At 41.1% G+C, this 18,651-nt stretch overlaps 1 protein-coding gene across 1 annotated transcript; it reads right to left on the bottom strand.

Annotated features, from left to right (window-relative positions):
• Positions 1–11,784: 11,784 nt before the first annotated feature.
• LOC110537622 (C-X-C chemokine receptor type 3-2) lies at positions 11,785–17,215 on the bottom strand. The gene is made up of 2 exons (XM_021623806.2): positions 17,094–17,215; positions 11,785–14,767 (listed from the first exon to the last, which is right to left on the bottom strand). The coding sequence occupies exons 1-2, from the start codon at positions 17,124–17,126 to the stop codon at positions 13,652–13,654; spliced, it is 1,149 nt and encodes a 382-aa protein (XP_021479481.1). The 5' UTR covers positions 17,127–17,215; the 3' UTR covers positions 11,785–13,651.
• Between the last annotated feature and the right edge of the window lie 1,436 nt (positions 17,216–18,651).

The following is an 18,651-nucleotide window of genomic DNA, read 5'->3' as shown; positions in this document are numbered from 1 at the left end:
TCCACCTGGCCTAATTGACTGGCCCAGCACAGTCAAAACAGTGGTGACGTTTTTCTCCTCTGTGTACTCGCTGGTGTAAAATCTTGAGGTGTTCTGATCTGGAGAGACTCTTCTCTGCCTCTTCAGCATCATGATGTTGTTGAGGATCCCCAGAGGATCCACAATAGTCACGTCTCTCTCCTGCTTGTTCCTTTTTGTGTTGTCAACTTTTCGGTAGGGATGTTACGTTTGATACCGGAGCTACGAGGCATGCGTCCAAATAGCTAACCAGTAAACTTAGAGATCGCCTGATCTCACTGCTTTCTCTTCCTTAACTCCGTCTGATCCAAAAGTTCTCTGCGTCCATGAATCCACGTAAGGCCACCGACTCTGTTACCTTTCATCTGAACTATCTGTGGTGATCGGGGGAGTGGGCCATCAGTTATTGCTTATAGTAATTACCGTGGGGCGCGGCTTGGAGCGCACGCTTCAAACATATTGTGTAATGTGAATTGTCAATGATCATGGCCCTACAGATCCTCATAGGCCAATTATGCAATCGATATGGTTAATATGTAATGAAATTAATTATATGTACACATGAAGACAATTGAAAGGGTGAAATGAGAAACGTCGTTGTTTGCTAACTGATCAACATTTGATACCAAACTAATGGGGATTATAGATTGAATTATCAATCACTGTTTGTATTCTTTCATGTTTTATGATAAATAGTTACGAGCCTAAATGACTCACGGATGATAACTATTGACTTCTTAATGAACTGGATTGTTGACTCCCCTAATTATGTTAATCATGAATGATTGTTATGATATGATCTTTGGGATGAGGAATTTGATCGCATACATGTTATTTGTTTCCTTTGTTATGCAGCACAGACTACTCAGTAAATATACCACTTTATGGTTATAGGAATTCCTGCCTCAGTCTCATCCATTCCTCTGTCACCTGACACTTGACCTGTTCACCTTCACTGTCAGTCATCCTACCTGTCCAGCAACCCACACAGATTCCACTAATTTTTCAGGCGTACTGCATTAGCATCGAATAGCCCACGTGATATGCAACTTTTCAGGGAAGTTAGGAACCAATATACACAGGCAGTTAGGAAAGCAAAGCCAAGCTTTTTCAAACAGAAATTTACATCCTGTAGCACAAACTCCAAAAGGTTCTGGGACACTGTAAAGTCCATGGAGAATAAGAGCACCTCCACCCAGCTGCCCACTGCACTGAGGCTAGGAAACACTGTCACCACCGATAAATCTACGATTATCGAGAATTTCAATAACCATTTTTCTACGTCTGGGCTTGCTTTCCACCGGGCTACCCCTACCCCGGTCAACAGCTCTGCACCCCCCACAGCAACTTGCCCAAGCCTCCCCCATTTCTCCTTCATCCAGATAGCTGATGTTCTGAAAGAGCAGCAAAATCTGGACCCCTACAAATCAGCTGGGCTAGATAATCTGGACCCTCTCTTTCTAAAATAATCCGCTGCAATTGTTGCAACCACTATTACTAGCCTGTTCAACCTCTATTTCGTATCATCTGAGATCCCCAAAGATTGGAAAGCTGCTGCGGTCATCCCCCTCTTCAAAGGGGGAGACACTCTAGACCCAAACTGTTACAGACCTATATCTATCCTACCCTGCCTTTCTAAGGTCTTCGAAAGCCAAGTTAACAAACAGATCACCGACCATTTCGAATCCCACCGTACCTTCTCCGCTATGCAATCTGGTTTCCGAGCTGGTCATGGGTGCACCTCAGCCACGCTCAAGGTCCTAAACGATATCATAATCGCAATTGACAAAAGACAATACTGTGCTGTCGTATCCATCGACCTGGCCAAGGCTTTCGACTCTGTCAATCACCGCATTCTTATCGGCAGACTCAACAGCCTTGATTTCTGATAGAGGAATTAAATTCCTATGTTTAATACCCAATTAAATTAATACACTCAGCCCATTTCTAAGGATTTGTAAGAAACTTATTTGCTTAAAATGGGCGGAGACCAGTCTCAAAATCAAGCACTAGCGTTTATTCTCGAGAGTACTGAACACGATACAATTTACCACAGGTCATAAACTGAAAATGACGTCATTAGTTTTCGAACTGCCCCGTCTCTTCTCCACTCCAGTACAATGGCAGTATAGTTCTCAAGCCTTCCCACATCGTCTCTCACCAATTTAGATAATTTATGACCGAGCCAAGGTCTTCCTGTGTAGATAAGCATTCTAGCCAGTCTGACGATAAGTTCATTAATTTCTACCAAGGAACAGACAGTCATTGTTCTAATTCTTGATTATAATTACACACATTATATTATGTACTAGGATTCAAATACAATTCATACATCTTATACAATAACATAATAGTATTCTGATTAGTCAATCTTGATTGAAATGTATACATAATTAGTCATTATTGATAAAAAATCCCTTAACAGTTTCTCAAATGACTGTCTCGCCTGGTTCACCAACTACTTCTCAGAGTTCAGTGTGTCAAATGGGAGGGCCTGTTGTCCGGACCTCTGCCAGTCTCTATGGGGGTTCCACAGGGTTCAATTCTCGGGCCGACTCTTTTCTCTGTATATATCAATGTCGCTCTTGCTACTGGTGATTCTCTGATCCACCTCTACGCAACCGACACCATTCTGTATACTTCTGGCCCTTCTTTGGACACTGTGTTAACTGACCTCCAGACGAGCTTCAATGCCATACAACTCTCCTTCTGTGGCCTCCAACTGCTCTTAAATGCAAGTAAAACTAAATGCATGCTCTTCAACCGATCACTGCCCGAATCTGCCACCCCCCTAGCATCACTACTCTGGACGGTTCTGACTTAGAATATGTGGACAACTACAAATACCTAGGTGTCTGGTTAGACTGTAAACTCTCCTTCCAGACTCATATTAAGCATCTCCAATCCTAAATTAAATCTAGAATCGGCTTCCTATTTCGTAACAAAGCATCCTTCACTCATATTGCCAAACATACCCTCATAAAACTGACTATCCTACCGATCCTTGACTTCGGCGATGTCATTTACAAAATAGCCTCCAACACTCTACTCAGCTATTTGGATGCAGTCTATCACAGTGCCATCCGTTTTGTCACCAAAGTCCCATATACTAACCACCACTGCGACCTGTATGCTCTCGTTGGCTGGCCCTCGATTCATATTCGTCGCCAAACCCACTGGCTCCAGGTCATCTATAAGTCCTTTCTAGGTAAAGCCCCGCCTTATGTCAGCTCACTGGTCACCATAGCAGCACCCACCAGTAGCACACGTTCCAGCAGGTATTTTTCACCCAAAGCCAATTCCTCCTTTGGCTGCCTTTCCTTTCAGTTCTCTGCTGCCAATGACTGGAACGAATTGCAATTGCTCCTTTGCACCACCGTATCTCTACTTCCACATTCATCTTCTGCACATCTCACTCCAGTGTTTATTTGTGAAATTGTAATTATTTTGCCACTACGGCCTATTTATTGTCTTTCCTCCCTAATCTTACTTAATTTGCACACACTGTATATAGACTTTTGTATTGTGTTATTGACTGTACGTTTGTTTATTCCATGTGTAACTCTGTGTTGTTGTTTGTGTCACACTGCTTTGCTTTATCTTGGCCAGGTCGCAGTTGTAAATGAGAACTTGTTTTCAACTGGCTTACCTGGTTGAATAAAGGTGAAATAAAAATTAATCAAATACTGTATGTGGGAATGTCCATCCTACATGTAGTGTTGGTACATGGACTATTCCTCAACTGCATATATCATAAATTGCTATTGAAAATAGAAGTATTATTTTCAACAACTGACATTTTCAGATTTTATTTTGACACACACTTTGGTGCTTACAATTCATTCTCTACTGTCATAGATTTGGTGGGCACTGTCATCTGTGATCTTTGTGATATGACTTTCTTTAAGCACGTACTGATGAAACTGTCACTTAATATTTTTTTCTTAAAGTCTAAAAACGCTCTAAAGTCGTGGCCAAAAGTTTGGAGAATGACACAAATATTAATTTTCACAAAGTTGGCTGCTTCAGTGTCTTTAGATATTTTTGTCAGATGTTACTATGGAATACTGAAGTATAATTACAAGCATTTCATAAGTGTCAAAGGCTTTTATTGACAATTAGATGAAAAGAGTCAATATTTGCAGTGTTGACACTTCTTTTTCAAGACCTCTGCAATCCGCCCTGGCATGCTGTCAATTAACTTCTGGGCCACATCCTGACTGATGGCAGCCCATTCTTGCATAATCAATGCTTGGAGTTTGTCAGAATTTGTGGGGTTTTGTTTGTCCACTCGCCTCTTGAGGATTGACCACAAGTTCTCAATGGGATTAAGGTCTGGGGAGTTTCCTGGCCATGGACCCAAAATATCTATGTTTTGGACCCCGAGCCACTTAGTTATCACTTTTACCTTATGGAAAGGTGCTCCATCATGCTGGAAAAGGCATTGTTCATCACCAAACTGTTCCTGGATGGTTAGGGGAAGTTGCTCTCGGAGGATGTGTTGGTACCATTCTTTATTCATGGCTGTGTTCTTGGGCAAAATTGTGAGTGAACCCACTCCCTTTGCTGAGAAGCAACCCCACACATGAATGGTCTTAGGATGCTTTTCATGTTGGCATGACACAGGACTGATGGTTGCACTCATCTTGTCTTCTCCGGACAAGCTTTTTTCAGGATGACCCAAACAATCGGAAAGGGGATTCATCAGAGAAAATGACAGTACACCGGTCCTCAGCAGTCCAATCCCTGTACCCTTTGCAGAATATCAGTCTGTCCCTGATGTTTTTCCTGGAGAGAAGTGGCTTCTTTGCTGCCCTTCTTGACACCAGGCCATCCTCCAAAAGTCTTTGCCTCACTGTGCGTGCAGATCCACTCACACCTGCCTGCTGCCGTTCCTGAGCAAGCTCTGTACTGGCAGTGCCCCGATCCCGCAGCTGAATCAACTTTAGGAGACGGTCCTGGCGCTTGCTGGACTTTCTTGGGCGCCCTGAAGCCTTCTTCACAACAATTGAACCGCTCTCCTTGAAGTTCTTGATGATCCGATAAATGGTTGATTTAGGTGCAATCTTACTGGCAGCAATATCCTTGCCTGTGAAGCCCTTTTAGTGCAAAGCAATGATAACGGCACGTGTTTCCTTACAGGTAACCATGATTGACAGAGGAAGAACAATGATTCCAAGCACCACCCTCCTTTTGAAGCGTCTAGTCTGTTATTTGAACACACTCAGCATGACAGAGTGATCTCCAGCCTTGTCCTCGTCAACACTCACACCTGTGTTAACGAGAGAATCACTGACATGATGTCAGCTGGTCCTTTTGTAGCAGGGCTGAAATGCAGTGGAAATGTTTTTGGGGGATTCAGTTCATTTGAATGGCAAAGAGGGACTTTGCAATTAATTGCAATTCATCTGATCACTCTTCATAACATTCTGGAGTATATGCAAATTGCCATCATACAAACTGAGGCAGCAGACTTTGTGAAAATTAATATTTGTGTCATTCTCAAAACCTTTGGCCACGGCTGTACATTTATTCACTCTGTGATAGGGTTGGATCCTATATACCACTTTTATTGTCCTGTAAATGGTTCAGTGCCTATAATTTAGGCTGTGTGTAGAATGGGGCATAAAGGAAATTACCTCTACTAATAAATGACTACTAGATTATAGTGATAAGGAAAACAGCATACAAATTTGGCCTGTGTATTCATTTGCCTTGTGTATTGATAACTAATCATAATTCCATTATTTTTACATAAAAAAGGGAATACTTCAAAATGAGAAGATCCTGCCATGGAAAAGACGACTGGGCTTCCATAAAGTGTAAAGGAGGGGAAATAACTCACCACGCAGCAGGACACGTTCAGCTGTGGGGTCTTTATAATGCAGGTTTGATAGTTATATTTTCAATAATGAATGGTTAGCTGTTCTTTTTTGGTGTAGATGGCCAAGGAAGTTGCACAGAACTTCCCCAACATCCCTTCCCAAATGAATATGGAACCTTCAAAAACACATGGAGCAACTGTGAAAAGAAATGGCTGAGGATATACTAAAAATGTCTGGTATGTAATGACATTTAATTCAAAGTAAATGTAAATTCTTTATTTTTATGTAGTAGTGTGGGACAGCCATATGTTCAGTTCATGACTCTGATTTCAGAGTTCAACAAAGCCAACAACTGCTTCATGTGTGCCACTGATAAAGAACCTGGATGTGGCCCAAAGACTGACTGGGTTAGTAACTTTATTTATCATGTTTATAATCTTTTGACAACAGTGACGGCATGTAAGACAATTTATGATATAACACAATGGACGGCTAATTCGAAATTCGTCATACTGCATTGATATTTGATATTATTTATAACGTCTTACGCTTTGTTTTGTTTTGATTTAATATTTTGCATGCCAACGGTGGTTCCATGTGCTGTGCCTAGGAATGATGACAGAGTTCAACATAGTAAAGAACACAAACTGGAAGTGCAGTCTTTGTTGTTGAAAATGTATGCTATACCCCATCCACACTGAAGAGATAAAACCAGGGATAAAGAGAAAGTCAACACTGTGAAATGTTTCATACTTAATTGAAGTTAAGTGTCTGTTGATATTTTGGAAAAGATTAAAGGTCTACAAGTTGTTTTATTTGTCAATATTATATTTTTATTAATTGATTTACTGGCCACCATTACTGTGGTTACATGTTCAGTATATGTATTGACCAGCAAACCCACTGCAGCCTACCTCACTAACTCCCTCTCCATCCCTGCTTTGGACAATTAATAGCATGATTCTCGTACTTTGCCCCTTTCCTTTATGGTTGATATTAACAATGAAAATAGATATTATCTGTCTCTCTCCTATTGTGTACCACTGTTAAATACTGTGGAAAAATAATTAAAAAAACAGGGAAAATAAGTACTTAGTACTACAAATTATTGTAGAGAAATATTAAAGAAAAGGGTAAACACTGGACTGAACCCCCTAATTGTCAAACTAATAATAATGTACAACAATATAGAAGAGACATAGAGGTTATGCAATATGGGTGTATATCCACTGCATGCTTCTTAGGTGTGTAATTGACATGACCAAGGAGCTATTGCAAATGTGAAATTATGAAAAAGGTATGTTACACCACGTGATTTTACAGTACACAAACAAGAGTGTGCAATATAGAAGGGTAGTCAGCGGACATTAGGTCACATGACCAAGGAGCTATTGCAAATTTGAAACTACGAAAAATGTACCTTACACCACGTGATTTTACAGTACACAAACAAGAGTGTGCACCAAGGAGCTATTGAAATTCTACATTTTGAGAAATGTATGTAAAACCATGTGAGATGAAAATAGACAAACTAAAGGGTGTGCAATGTGTAGGCCTACTGAGTGGACATTCTGAACCTTGTTTGAAGTCACTAGGTCACACGACCAAGGAGCTATTGAAACTTTACATTTTGAAAAATGTGAGATGAAAATGCACAAACTAAAGGGTGTGCAATATAGATGGGTAGTCAGTGGACATTCTGAACCTTGTTTGAAGTCAGTAGGTCAGATGACCAAGGAGCCATTGAAATTATTTATGTAAAAAAAAGTTTGTACTTTGTTTTACGCTCCCTAACTAATTCAACTTGGAATACAAAATGCTGCTCACATTTCCACATGTTTATTGGCTTTGGAAAGCATATTAATGTCCAAATCGTGAAAATAAGACCTGTGCACTGTTGTGCGCAATTTTTCCAACATCATGACATTATTTGTTGTCTGTGGCTCAAGTGGTTTGAAAGCTTTTGAGGTTTGAAAGCTGACTTGAAACTGTCTTTACCTCGGTAAGATTAGCCTACTAAAAGCAACAGGGTTATGCATACATACATTACATATCCTATTGCCCAATCTGTTCTCAGAGCATTTCATATGATTCTATAATTAATTCTGAGAGATGCAATTTAGTTTGATATGTTACATTTAGTATGGTCAGTTATAGCCTACAGTATATACCGATACTTTTTTTTACAGTGTTGTTCACTTTTCTTTCAATCTGACTGGACTGCGTCATCACTGAAAACCCTACAGTGGTTGGCGTATGCCGCTTGTGGGACATGTTGTTTTTAAACAATTAGCAGCGGGGGAAAAATAGATTACGGTAGGTTGTAATCTTTACTCGCACACTGTGCTCGTAAATCATTTTATTTTTTGGGGCAAATGCGAGTGAAATACTCGCACTGTAGAGCCCTGCTACTGTTCAAAAGTTTGGGGTCACTTAGAATTTGTTTTGTTTTTGAAAGAAAAGCATTTTTTTTTGTCTATTAAAATAACATCAAATTGATCAGAAATACAGTGTAGACATTGTTAATGTTGTAAATGACTAGTGTAGCTGGAAACAGCTGATTTTTTTATGGAATATCTACATAGGCGTACAGAGGCCCATTATCAGCAACCATCATTCCTGTGTTCCAATGGCACGTTGTCTTCGCTAATCCAAGTTTATAATTTTAAAATTCGAATTGATCATTAGAAAACCCTTTTGCAATTATATTAGCACAGCAGAAAACTGTTCTGATTAAAGAAGCAATAAAACTGTCCCTCTTTAGACTAGTTGAGTATCTGGAGTGTCAGAATTTGTAGGTTCGATTACAGGCTCAAAATGGCCAGAAACAAATAACTTTCTTCTGAAACTTGTCAGTCTATTCTTGTCCTGAGAAATTATGATGGCCTTCTAGGCAGAGTTGCAAAGAAAAATACATATCTCAGACTGGCCAATAAAAATTAAAGATGGGCATAAGAACACACACTGGACAGAGGAAGATTGGAAAAAAGTGTTAAGGACAGACAAATCTAATTTTGTGGTGCTTGGATCACAAATAAGAACATTTGTGAGATGCAGAAAACATGTAAAGATGCTGGAGGAGTGCTTGATGCCATCTGTCAAGAATGGTGGAGGGAATGTGATGGTCTGGGGGTGCTTTGATTGTGGTAAAGTGGGAGATTTGTACAGGGTAAAAGGGATCTTGAAGAAGGAAGACTATCACTCCATTTTGCAACGCCATGCCATACCCTGTGGACGGCGCTTAATTGGAGCCAATTTCCTCCTACAACAGGACAATGACTCAAAGACCCTCCAAGAAGAAGCAGTCAGTTGATATTCTGTCTATAATGGAGTGGCCAGCACAGTCATCGGATCTCATCCCTATTGAGGATTTGTGGGAGCAGCTTGACCGTATGGTACGTAAAAAGTGCACATCAAGCCAATCCAACTTGTTGGAGGTGCTTCAGGAAGCATGAGGTGAAATTTCTTCAGATTACCTCAACAAATTGACAGCTAGAATGCCAAAGGTCTGCAAGGCTGTAATTGCCGCAAATCGAAGATTCTTTGACAAAAGCAAAGTTTGAAAGACACAATTATTATCTCAACTAAAAATCAATATTTCTAACCTTGTCAATGTCTTGACTATATTTCATATTAATTTTGCAAATAATTTCATGCATGTTTTCATGGAAAACAAGGACATTTCTAAGTGACCACAAACTTTTGAACGGTGTACATATATATATATTTTTTGCTATAAACCACCTTCCCTGAATGACGGGTCACCACTGAGTATGGTATTTATTCATTTGTGGATGTCCATCTTCGATTTTGTATGATATGTTAAGAATTACAATTCCTATTATATGTTACGAATATGTAAAATGTAAAATAAGTTATGAATTCGCAAAACATATTATATGTTACAAATTTGCAAAAATGTACACTATATTATGAATTTGCAAAATGTATGATATGTTACGAATTCTGGCTAGGTGGCAATCATAAGCTAGCTTGCAAATGTTAGCTAGGCTAGGGGTTAGTGTTAAGTTTAATTTATAATTTAACCAGGCAAGTCAGTTAAGAACAAATTCTTATTTACAATGACAGCCTAGGAACAGTGGGTTAACTGCCCTATCAAGGGGCAGAACGACAGATTTTTACCATGTCAATTCAGGGATTTGATCCAGCAACCTTTCGGTTCCGAGCCCAAGACTCTAACTCCCAAGACTCTATATTCCTTTAACCACTAGGCTACCTGCCACCTCTAGGTTAGGTTAAAGGGCTATGGTTAGGGTTAGGGTTAGGGTAATGGTTAGCTAGCATGCAAAGTAGTTGCAAAAGTGCTACAAAGTAGTAAGTAGTTGAAAAGTTGCTAATTACCTAAAATGCTAAAGTTGGCCGTGGTGAGATACAAACTCGCAACCTTTGGTTGCTAGACATTTGCGTTATACATAGTTGCAAAGTAGCTAAAAAGTAGTATGTAGTTGAAAAGTTGCTAATGAACTAAAATACTAAGTTGTCTCTGATGAGTTTCAAACTCGCGCACCCATCCACCCTTACCAACCACCCATAAGTAACCATCTGTCTTATGTACCCATCAGTTGCGGTCGTTGAAGATGAGGGAGGACAATTTAGACTTTTCATGAGAATAGCTTATTTCTATTACAGTACATTGGATGACTGTCATTCATATTCCTTTCATCCAGTTCAATGTGACAGTGATAGGTTTAGGCTACTACATGATTCTCGAATTTTCCCTATACACATCATGAGGTTGCTACAACCTAGCCTATGAATGAAAGTTTACAACGTAGGTGCACACAGGCCGAGATCATGTTTTTGGGTGACAGACAGTGACACATGGACAGACGGTGACACATTCAATATCGCCTTGCACACTCTTCTTGCCTGCATCTAGCTGATCTAGGGTCTAATCATTAGTCCAACAGTTGCAAATACAAGTTGATATTAGAAAAATTCAGGTATGTTTATCCCCGTTTTGTTCCTTTTGCTTCCGTTTAAGAAACTTATTTTCCACAGAATCGGCAGAATGAATACACCCCGAGATGATTCACTTTTATAGCAGCCACTGTTTTCCTTTTCGCATGCCCCTCCACTCACCGTTTCCCTTCCCTTGTGGACTTCACTGCATTACACATCGGCTGTATGTGACCAGGCGAAAAAACCTTTACAAGCCAAACCATATCATAACCCCTACATCGTTGTCACCATATTGGCTAAAATAACGTCATAGTCAGCATAGCTAATACTAGAACTAACATGTTAACCTGCTACAATCATACAGTCAGTAAGCAGTGTAGCAGTTACCTCAGCGAGCCCTGGTGGCAATAAATTAGTAAAACCAAAACTTTGTATTGAAATCAATGTACCCAGAGGAGGATGGAAGCTAGCTATCCTCCAGCTGCACGATGGTGCTACCCTACAGAGTGCTGTTGAGGCTACTGTAGACCTTCATTGCAAAACAGTGTGTTTTAATCCTTTTTTTTGTGACATGTGAATATATTTAGTATAGTTTTATCTGAAAATAATCACTTCTAAAATGTTTTATTTGTCTGAAATTCACTGAGGAGGATGGTCCTCCCTTTCCTCCTCTGAGGGGCCTCCACTGGTACCCATACCAAACACAACATATCATACTAAATGGAGTGTCTCGGATTTACATACAGAATAATACGAAATGCTCTGAGGTTAAATGGCCTGGGAATTTGTTTTCACCTGCCATGTTGTTTCGAAGTAGAGATAATGTATCCTACAGATTAAGAGGATAAGGAAAGAAATATAACATAAATTGTTTTATATGTTGTCCACCAGATGGCGAGATTGGCCTTTTTTGGTAAGTACTACTGGAATGTTTCCTGATACAACTTGCTACATTAATGCAGGTAAATTAACCTTGAAATGTTGTATAGCCAAAAATATCTAGAGATGTAACAAGATATTTGCATATCATTTATTTATTGATATGAAAATTACATTTCCCCCAATGTTTTATTCTATTTTCTCAAATTTCTACAACATAGAAATACATGCATACAATCCTATGTACATATCTGTTGTGCTGACTGATTGATAACAATCTCATCTAAATAGGTAAATTAGCAAATGTTGAACAACAGTCTGGTACCAAAGGACACGTGGACAGTTTGCCATAGGTAAAGCTGCATGTCTGTCATAACTTTACACCTTTGTTTCCCCTCTTCAGCAAGTGACAAAATGAAGCAATCAACTAAAGAAAAAATTATTGCTGCGAGGATTTGAAATGTAAAAAAAAAAAAAAAAAAAAAAGTATTTGCTGCCTTCAAAACTACAAGGCAATATATGAGTAACACATATAGTGATGACTTGGCCCTTTTGAGGGAGTGGGTATCAAACATTTAAAAAAAATCTATTTAGCAGTTCCTTGAAATTATAGTCATCACTTTATCATAAAGCCAAACACTAGAGGCAGATGGGGTTAACATGGTAGGCTATGCGATTGAATGGACTCTAGAATCTCATGAACAAAAATGACCCCAACATTGTATTTACAAGAAGATAGCGAAAGTAGGCTACTATATGAAAAATTCCCCGTCCTGAGAAGGTGTGGTCTTTAAAAGCACCATCATTTTGAGCTAGGCAACTATCAGGAAGCACCAGAGGAATGAATCACAACAAAATAACATACGTTTTTTCCTCACTTTGACACAATGCGCACATCTGTATTTCTTCCCCATTTTGTCAGTTTCACAATCATTCCAATTTCTGTTCCGTCTTTTCATGACTCCCTGCCCCCCTTTTGTCTTGTATTCTCTCTTCCTCTCTCTTTTTATGTCAGTCTCCACATTCCCCTCTTTCTCCCCTTCTTCAAATCTGATTTTAAACCTAACCTTACCCCTAACCACACTTTTAACCTTATGCTTAACCCTAACCTTAAATTAAGACCAAAAAGTTATTTTTTGTTTTCATACATTTTTACATTAGAGCCAATTTAGCCTTTTTGGCTGTGATAACTAGTGACAACCACCTTAAAAAAAGTACATCTCTAAATACATAACATACTACCTGCCTTTGTAGAGATAAAAAAAAAAAAAAAAAAAACTTTATTTCTGCAACAACACACTCACTCAAATTGTAAGCACGCTAGTTACAGTGCCTCCTAAACACATGATTGACATTGGGTAAAGACGATAGGCTATCAGCTGATCATTGTGTTGATGATTGATGTAAACCTGATAGTTAACTAGCATTTTTTGTGATTTCTCTTCAATGCTCTTAAATAATAACTTCATTATATACTATAATATTCATACTCTTCTAACTCATGCTACGGTATATGGCTGGCTGGTGGCCTGTGTGGATATTTTAGTATATGGTGGCTAGCTAAAGTCCAGACTACCTGTGTTGCTGCTGCCCTGACACACATGTGCAACACCCGAAGGGATGAAGGGATGGAGTTGGGTCAGAGGGTCGTAGAGGGTCGTACAGCCTGAATGCAGCTGCTCCTCTCGGTCTTCTGCCTCTCTGCTGCGCGTAGGCTATGTAGACCAAACAAAATATTGATGATGATGCAGATCAAATGTTATGCTGCTGTGGCAGTACTGTTGATATTTAAACTAGGTAGCTTGCTACACAGACTCGACCGGTGACTGCATCCCAAGCCATGCATGTTTGGATACCAGGCACACGCAAGCTCTGTACAGGGCAGACCAATGGGATGGGGGGTTGGGGGTGGTGAACTTGACGACTTTACGATGACTTGTGGGTTCAGAACAACAACAAAAAGGTGCTCGGGTACAGGTAGACCCCTCTCTGTGCACGTGGCTGGCTCACGCCATGACAGAGAAGTGGGAGGTGTTCTCGCTCTCTACTGAGCTGAAGGACCCAGTGGTCCTCCGAAGTTTCCTCTGTCCTCCCCATCTGTTCATCCCTGGATAGAACCTCTGTCCCAGCAGACCCTTACACATTCTGGTCAGCTCCCTCCTAAACTTCACCCCCACAAAGCCATACAGCAGCGGGTTCAGGGCACAGTGTGACAGCCCCATGCTCTCAGACACCAGGATCCCGATGTCCACCGTGCGGCCAAACTGGCAGCCTCCACTAATTACGCCCAGCTTCTTCAGGCTTTCGGCCAATTGGAAGGAGTTGTAGGGTGCCCAGCAGAGCACAAACATGGACACCAGGGAGACGATGAGGTGAAGGGACTTCCTCTTCTGGCGGCGCGAGGCGTTGCAAAGGGAGCGGAAGATACGGATGTAGCAGTAGAGCATGACCAGCAGGGGCAGCCCAAAACCCAGCACCAAGTTGACTAGCGGCATCCCCACCTGCCACTGCACTGAGCTGTGGGGGAACACCGTCTGGCACACCAGCAGGCCCTGATGATCCCCCGAGCGCCCCACTTCCACCTCCACCACCTGTCTAAAGGCGATGTCCACCCCACTCAGGCCAAAGCACACTGTCCAGATGAGGGCACAGGCAATCTGGGCATGGCAGGAGTTGCGTTTCCAGCCGGTGCTGACGGCGTGGACGATGGCTAGGTAGCGGTCGAAGCTGATGCAGGCCAGGAACAGGATGCCGCTGTAGCGGTTCAGAGAGAACAGGGCTCCGGAAATCTTGCAGGCGGCCACACCGAACAGCCACAGGTGGGACCACTGGACGGCGAACAGGGGCAGCGTGAGAGCCAGCAGGAGGTCGGACACGGCCAGGTGGAGCAGGAAGGTGTCGGTGAGGGAGAAGGAGCAGGCCCCGCCTGTCTGAGAGGTGCGGTAGCGCATCAGCACACACAGCACCAGGATGTTACCCACCAGCGCCAGCACAAACACCAGGCTGTAGACCACAGGGGAGTAGCTCCGGGTGAAGTCCATGATGCCATCCTGGTTGCAGGGCACGCCACTGGATTGGCTACTGCCTGTTTCTGGTGAAAAGCTGTAGTTGTCTTCATAAATCTGGAGACATAAGAGAGGAAAAGAGAGTTTGAGGAAGGAAAATTAGCTAACTACAACAATGTTCTGGGTCCGTATGCATGAAGCATTCCCCCTGCCATATAATCTTGTTCATTATGATCAAAAAGGTAAAACTGACCCTAGATCAGCACTGCTACTCTGAGACACTTTATGGATACAGGCCCTGGATTTTCCTCATAGGACAGAGCGCATTTGTATCTCTGACTAAACTCAAGATGATGCAGTGCTATATTCATACAGATGTGTGTACCTATTACATATAATACACAATACACTTAATTTGACCTACAGTGGGGCAAAAAAGTATTTAGTCAGCCACCAATTGTGCAAGTTCTCCCACTTAAAAAGATGAGAGAGGCCTGTAATTTTAATCATAGGTACACTTCAACTATGACAGACAAAATTAGAAAAAATCATTTTTTATGAATTTATTTGCAAATTATGGTGGAAAATAAGTATTTGGTCAATAACAAAAGTTTCTCAATGAAGACTTACAGAAAACGTTTGACAAGATTTTCACACACTGTTGCTGGTATTTTGGCCCATTCCTCCATGCAGATATCCTCTAGAGCAGTGATGTTTTTAAGCTGTTGCTGGGCAACACAGACTTTCAACTCCCTCCAAAGATTTTCTATGGGGTTGAGATCTGGAGACTGGCTAGGCCACTCCAGGACCTTGAAATACTTCTTACGAGGCCACTCCTTTGTTGCCCGGGCGGTGTGTTTGGGATCATTGTCATGCTGAAAGACCCAGCCACGTTTCATCTTCAATGCCCTTGCTTTCACTCAAAATCTCCCGATACATGGCCCCATTCATTCTTTCCTTTACATGGATCAGTCGTCCTGGTCCCTTTGCAGAAAAACAGTCACAAAGCATGATGTTTCCACCCCCATGCTTCACAGTAGGTATGGTGTTCTTTGGATGCAACTCAGCATTCTTTGCCCTCCAAACACGACGAGTTGAGTTTTTACCAAAAAGTTATATTTTGGTTTCATCTGACCATATGACATTCTCCCAATCTTCTTCTGGATCATCCAAATGCTCTCTAGCAAACTTCAGACGGGCCTGGACATGTACTGGCTTAAGCAGGGGGACACGTCTGGCACTGCAGTATTTGAGTCCCTGGAGGCGTAGTGTGTTAGTGATGGTAGGCTTAGTTACTTTGGTCCCAGCTCTCTGCAGGTCATTCACTAGGTCTTGTGATCATTTTGAGCCCACGGGGTGAGATCTTGCGTGGAGCCCCAGACCGAGGGAGATTATCAGTGGTGTTGTATGTCTTCCATTTCCTAATAATTGATCCCACAGTTGATTTCTTCAAACCAAGCTGCTTACCTATTGCAGATTCAGTCTTCCCAGCCTGGTGCAGGCCTACAATTTTGTTTCTGGTGTCCTTTGACAGCTCTTTGGTCTTGGCCATAGTGGAGTTTGGAGTGTGACTGTTTGAGGTTGTGGACAGGTGTCTTTTATACTGATAACAAGTTCAAACAGGTGCCATTAATACAGGTAACGAGTGGAGGACAGAGGAGCCTCTTAAAGAAGAAGTTACAGGTCTGTGAGAGCCAGAAATCTTGCTTGTTTGTAGGTGACCAAATACTTATTTTCCACCATAATTTGCAAATAAATTAATTAAAAATCCTACAATGTGATTTTCTGGATTTTTTTTCTCATTTTGTCTGTCATAGTTGAAGTGTACCTATGATGAAAATTACAGGCCTCATCTTTTTAAGTGGGAGAACTTGCACAATTGGTGGCTGACTAAATACTTTTTTGCCCCACTGTATATAGTCACAGCAAAATAGTCCTGAAGCCACAGGATATGAACATTTAGTCCATAATGGTGCTTGATTGGTGGTTAGAATATTAGCTGGACAAAAGTAGTCTACATGAAAAGTAATGTCAATATAACCGTGTGTAAGTTTTCAGTGAAATTATGTAAATTACAAAGCTTATCTGCATTTCCTGTGGTGCAGGAAAATTCTCAGCAACAAAAGCATGATCAAATTAAGATCATACACTTGTAGCTTCTATGATTTTGAACAATATTTAAGTGGCTTCAGATTCTCTAACCATTGTTTTAAAATACAAGTTTTAATGTACAGATTGTTATACATTGTCTCATACATATTTAGTTTTATTCTGTTCATTTCTTGACCAACCATGTTATAAATATATAATTTCTTATTTGACTTACCTGGCTAATAATTTTTTTTAGTCTGCTACTCCCAATTATTTATTGCAGCATCTATTGCTCTTGTAGTCATAAAGAACTACATTCATCAGTATGTGGCATAACAAGACCGTTACTCACATAGTAATCTGTGGTTGCCTTGACGTGATCCATTGTTACCAACAAAACAGCGGAACACCTGAAACACCTTCACAGACTCAGGACACTCTTCTCGTAGTCTCACCCGCGTTCCTCTCTTCTTTTGCCACAAATAAAAAGGAGAAGCTAGTAATTCAGGAACCGAATCCTCTCATATTTTAGGCCAAGCAGACCTATTCAAAGACAGCTGTTAGGAACCGGTGACTGTCCAAAGGGGATTGTGACAAAGTTTAAAAAAATGTATGTGGCTTACTCAGAGACAGACAGACATGTTTTTCTAGTTATGCACTCTCTCTAGCTGTTATTCCTGGCTTATATTGGCGATATGTAGTACATTGCCATGTACAGTACACACAGTGCCTTCGGAAAGTATTCAGACCCCTTAACTTTTTAAAACATTTTGTTAAGTTATTAAAACTAAAAAACAGAAATACATGATTTACATAAGTATTCAGACTATTTTCTATGTGACTCAAAATTGAGCTTAGGTGCATCCTGTTTCCATTGATCATACTTGAGATGTTTCTACAACTGGACCACCTGTGGTAAATTCGATTGATTGGATATGATTTGGAAAGGCACACACCTGCCTATATTAAGGTTCCACAGTTGACAATGTATGTCAGAGCAAAATCCAAGCCATAAGGTCGAAGAAATTGTCCGCAGAGCTCCGAGACAGGATTGTGTCGAGGCACAGATCTGGGGATGGTTACCAAAAAATGTCTGCAGCATTGAAGGTCCCCAAGAACACAATGGCCTCCGTCATTCTTAAATGGAAGAAGTTTGGAACTGTAAAGGTTTTCCTCCTCTTTGTCTGAAGAGGTGTAGCAAGGATCGGACCAAGATGTGGCGTGGTAAGTGTCCATGGTTGTTTATTTAAAAAACATAAACTGAACACTCAATGAAATACAAAACAATAAACGTGAACAAAACCGAAACAGAACCGTGTGGCGAATAAACACAGACACGGAAACAATCACCCACAAAACAACAGTGAAACCCAGGCTACCTAAGTATGATTCTCAATCAGAGACAACTAACGACACCTGTTCTGCCTCTGATTGAGAACCATACTAGGCCGAACACAGAAAACCAACCTAGAAACACAAAACATAGAATGCCCACCCAACTCACGTCCTGACCAACTAAAACAAACAAATAACACAATAACTAGGGTCAGAACGTGACAGGACCCACCAAGACTCTTCCTAGAGCTGGCCGCCCGGCCAAACTGAGCAATCGGGGGAGAAGGGCCCTGGTCACAGAGGTAACCAAGAACCCAATGGTCATTCTGACAGAGCTCTAGAGTTTCTCTGTGAAGATGGGAGAACCTTCCAGAAGGACAACCATCTCTGCAGTACTCTACCAATCAGGCCTTTATGGTAAAGTGGCCAGACGGAAGCCACTCCTCAGTAAAAGGTAGATGACAGCCCGCTTGGAGTTTGACAAATGGCATCTAAAGGAATCAGACCAAGAGAAACAAGATTATCTGGTCTGATGAAACCAAGATTGAACTCTTTGGAATGAATGTCATGTGTCA

The sequence above is a fragment of the Oncorhynchus mykiss genome, chromosome 2 (genome assembly GCF_013265735.2).
Source record: "Oncorhynchus mykiss isolate Arlee chromosome 2, USDA_OmykA_1.1, whole genome shotgun sequence".
Classification (NCBI taxonomy): Eukaryota; Metazoa; Chordata; class Actinopteri; order Salmoniformes; family Salmonidae; genus Oncorhynchus; species Oncorhynchus mykiss.
This window is presented reverse-complemented; position numbering and strand designations above follow the sequence as displayed.

What these genes read in the sequence shown, in the direction of transcription:
- LOC110537622 (XM_021623806.2), bottom strand. Translation starts at nt 17,126, where the DNA reads ATGGATCACGTCAAGGCAACCACAGATTACTAT. An exon ending in AGGCAACCACAGATTACTAT is followed by an intron (nt 14,768 to 17,093) that starts GTGAGTAACGGT and finishes TTATGTCTCCAG; the next exon opens with ATTTATGAAGACAACTACAG.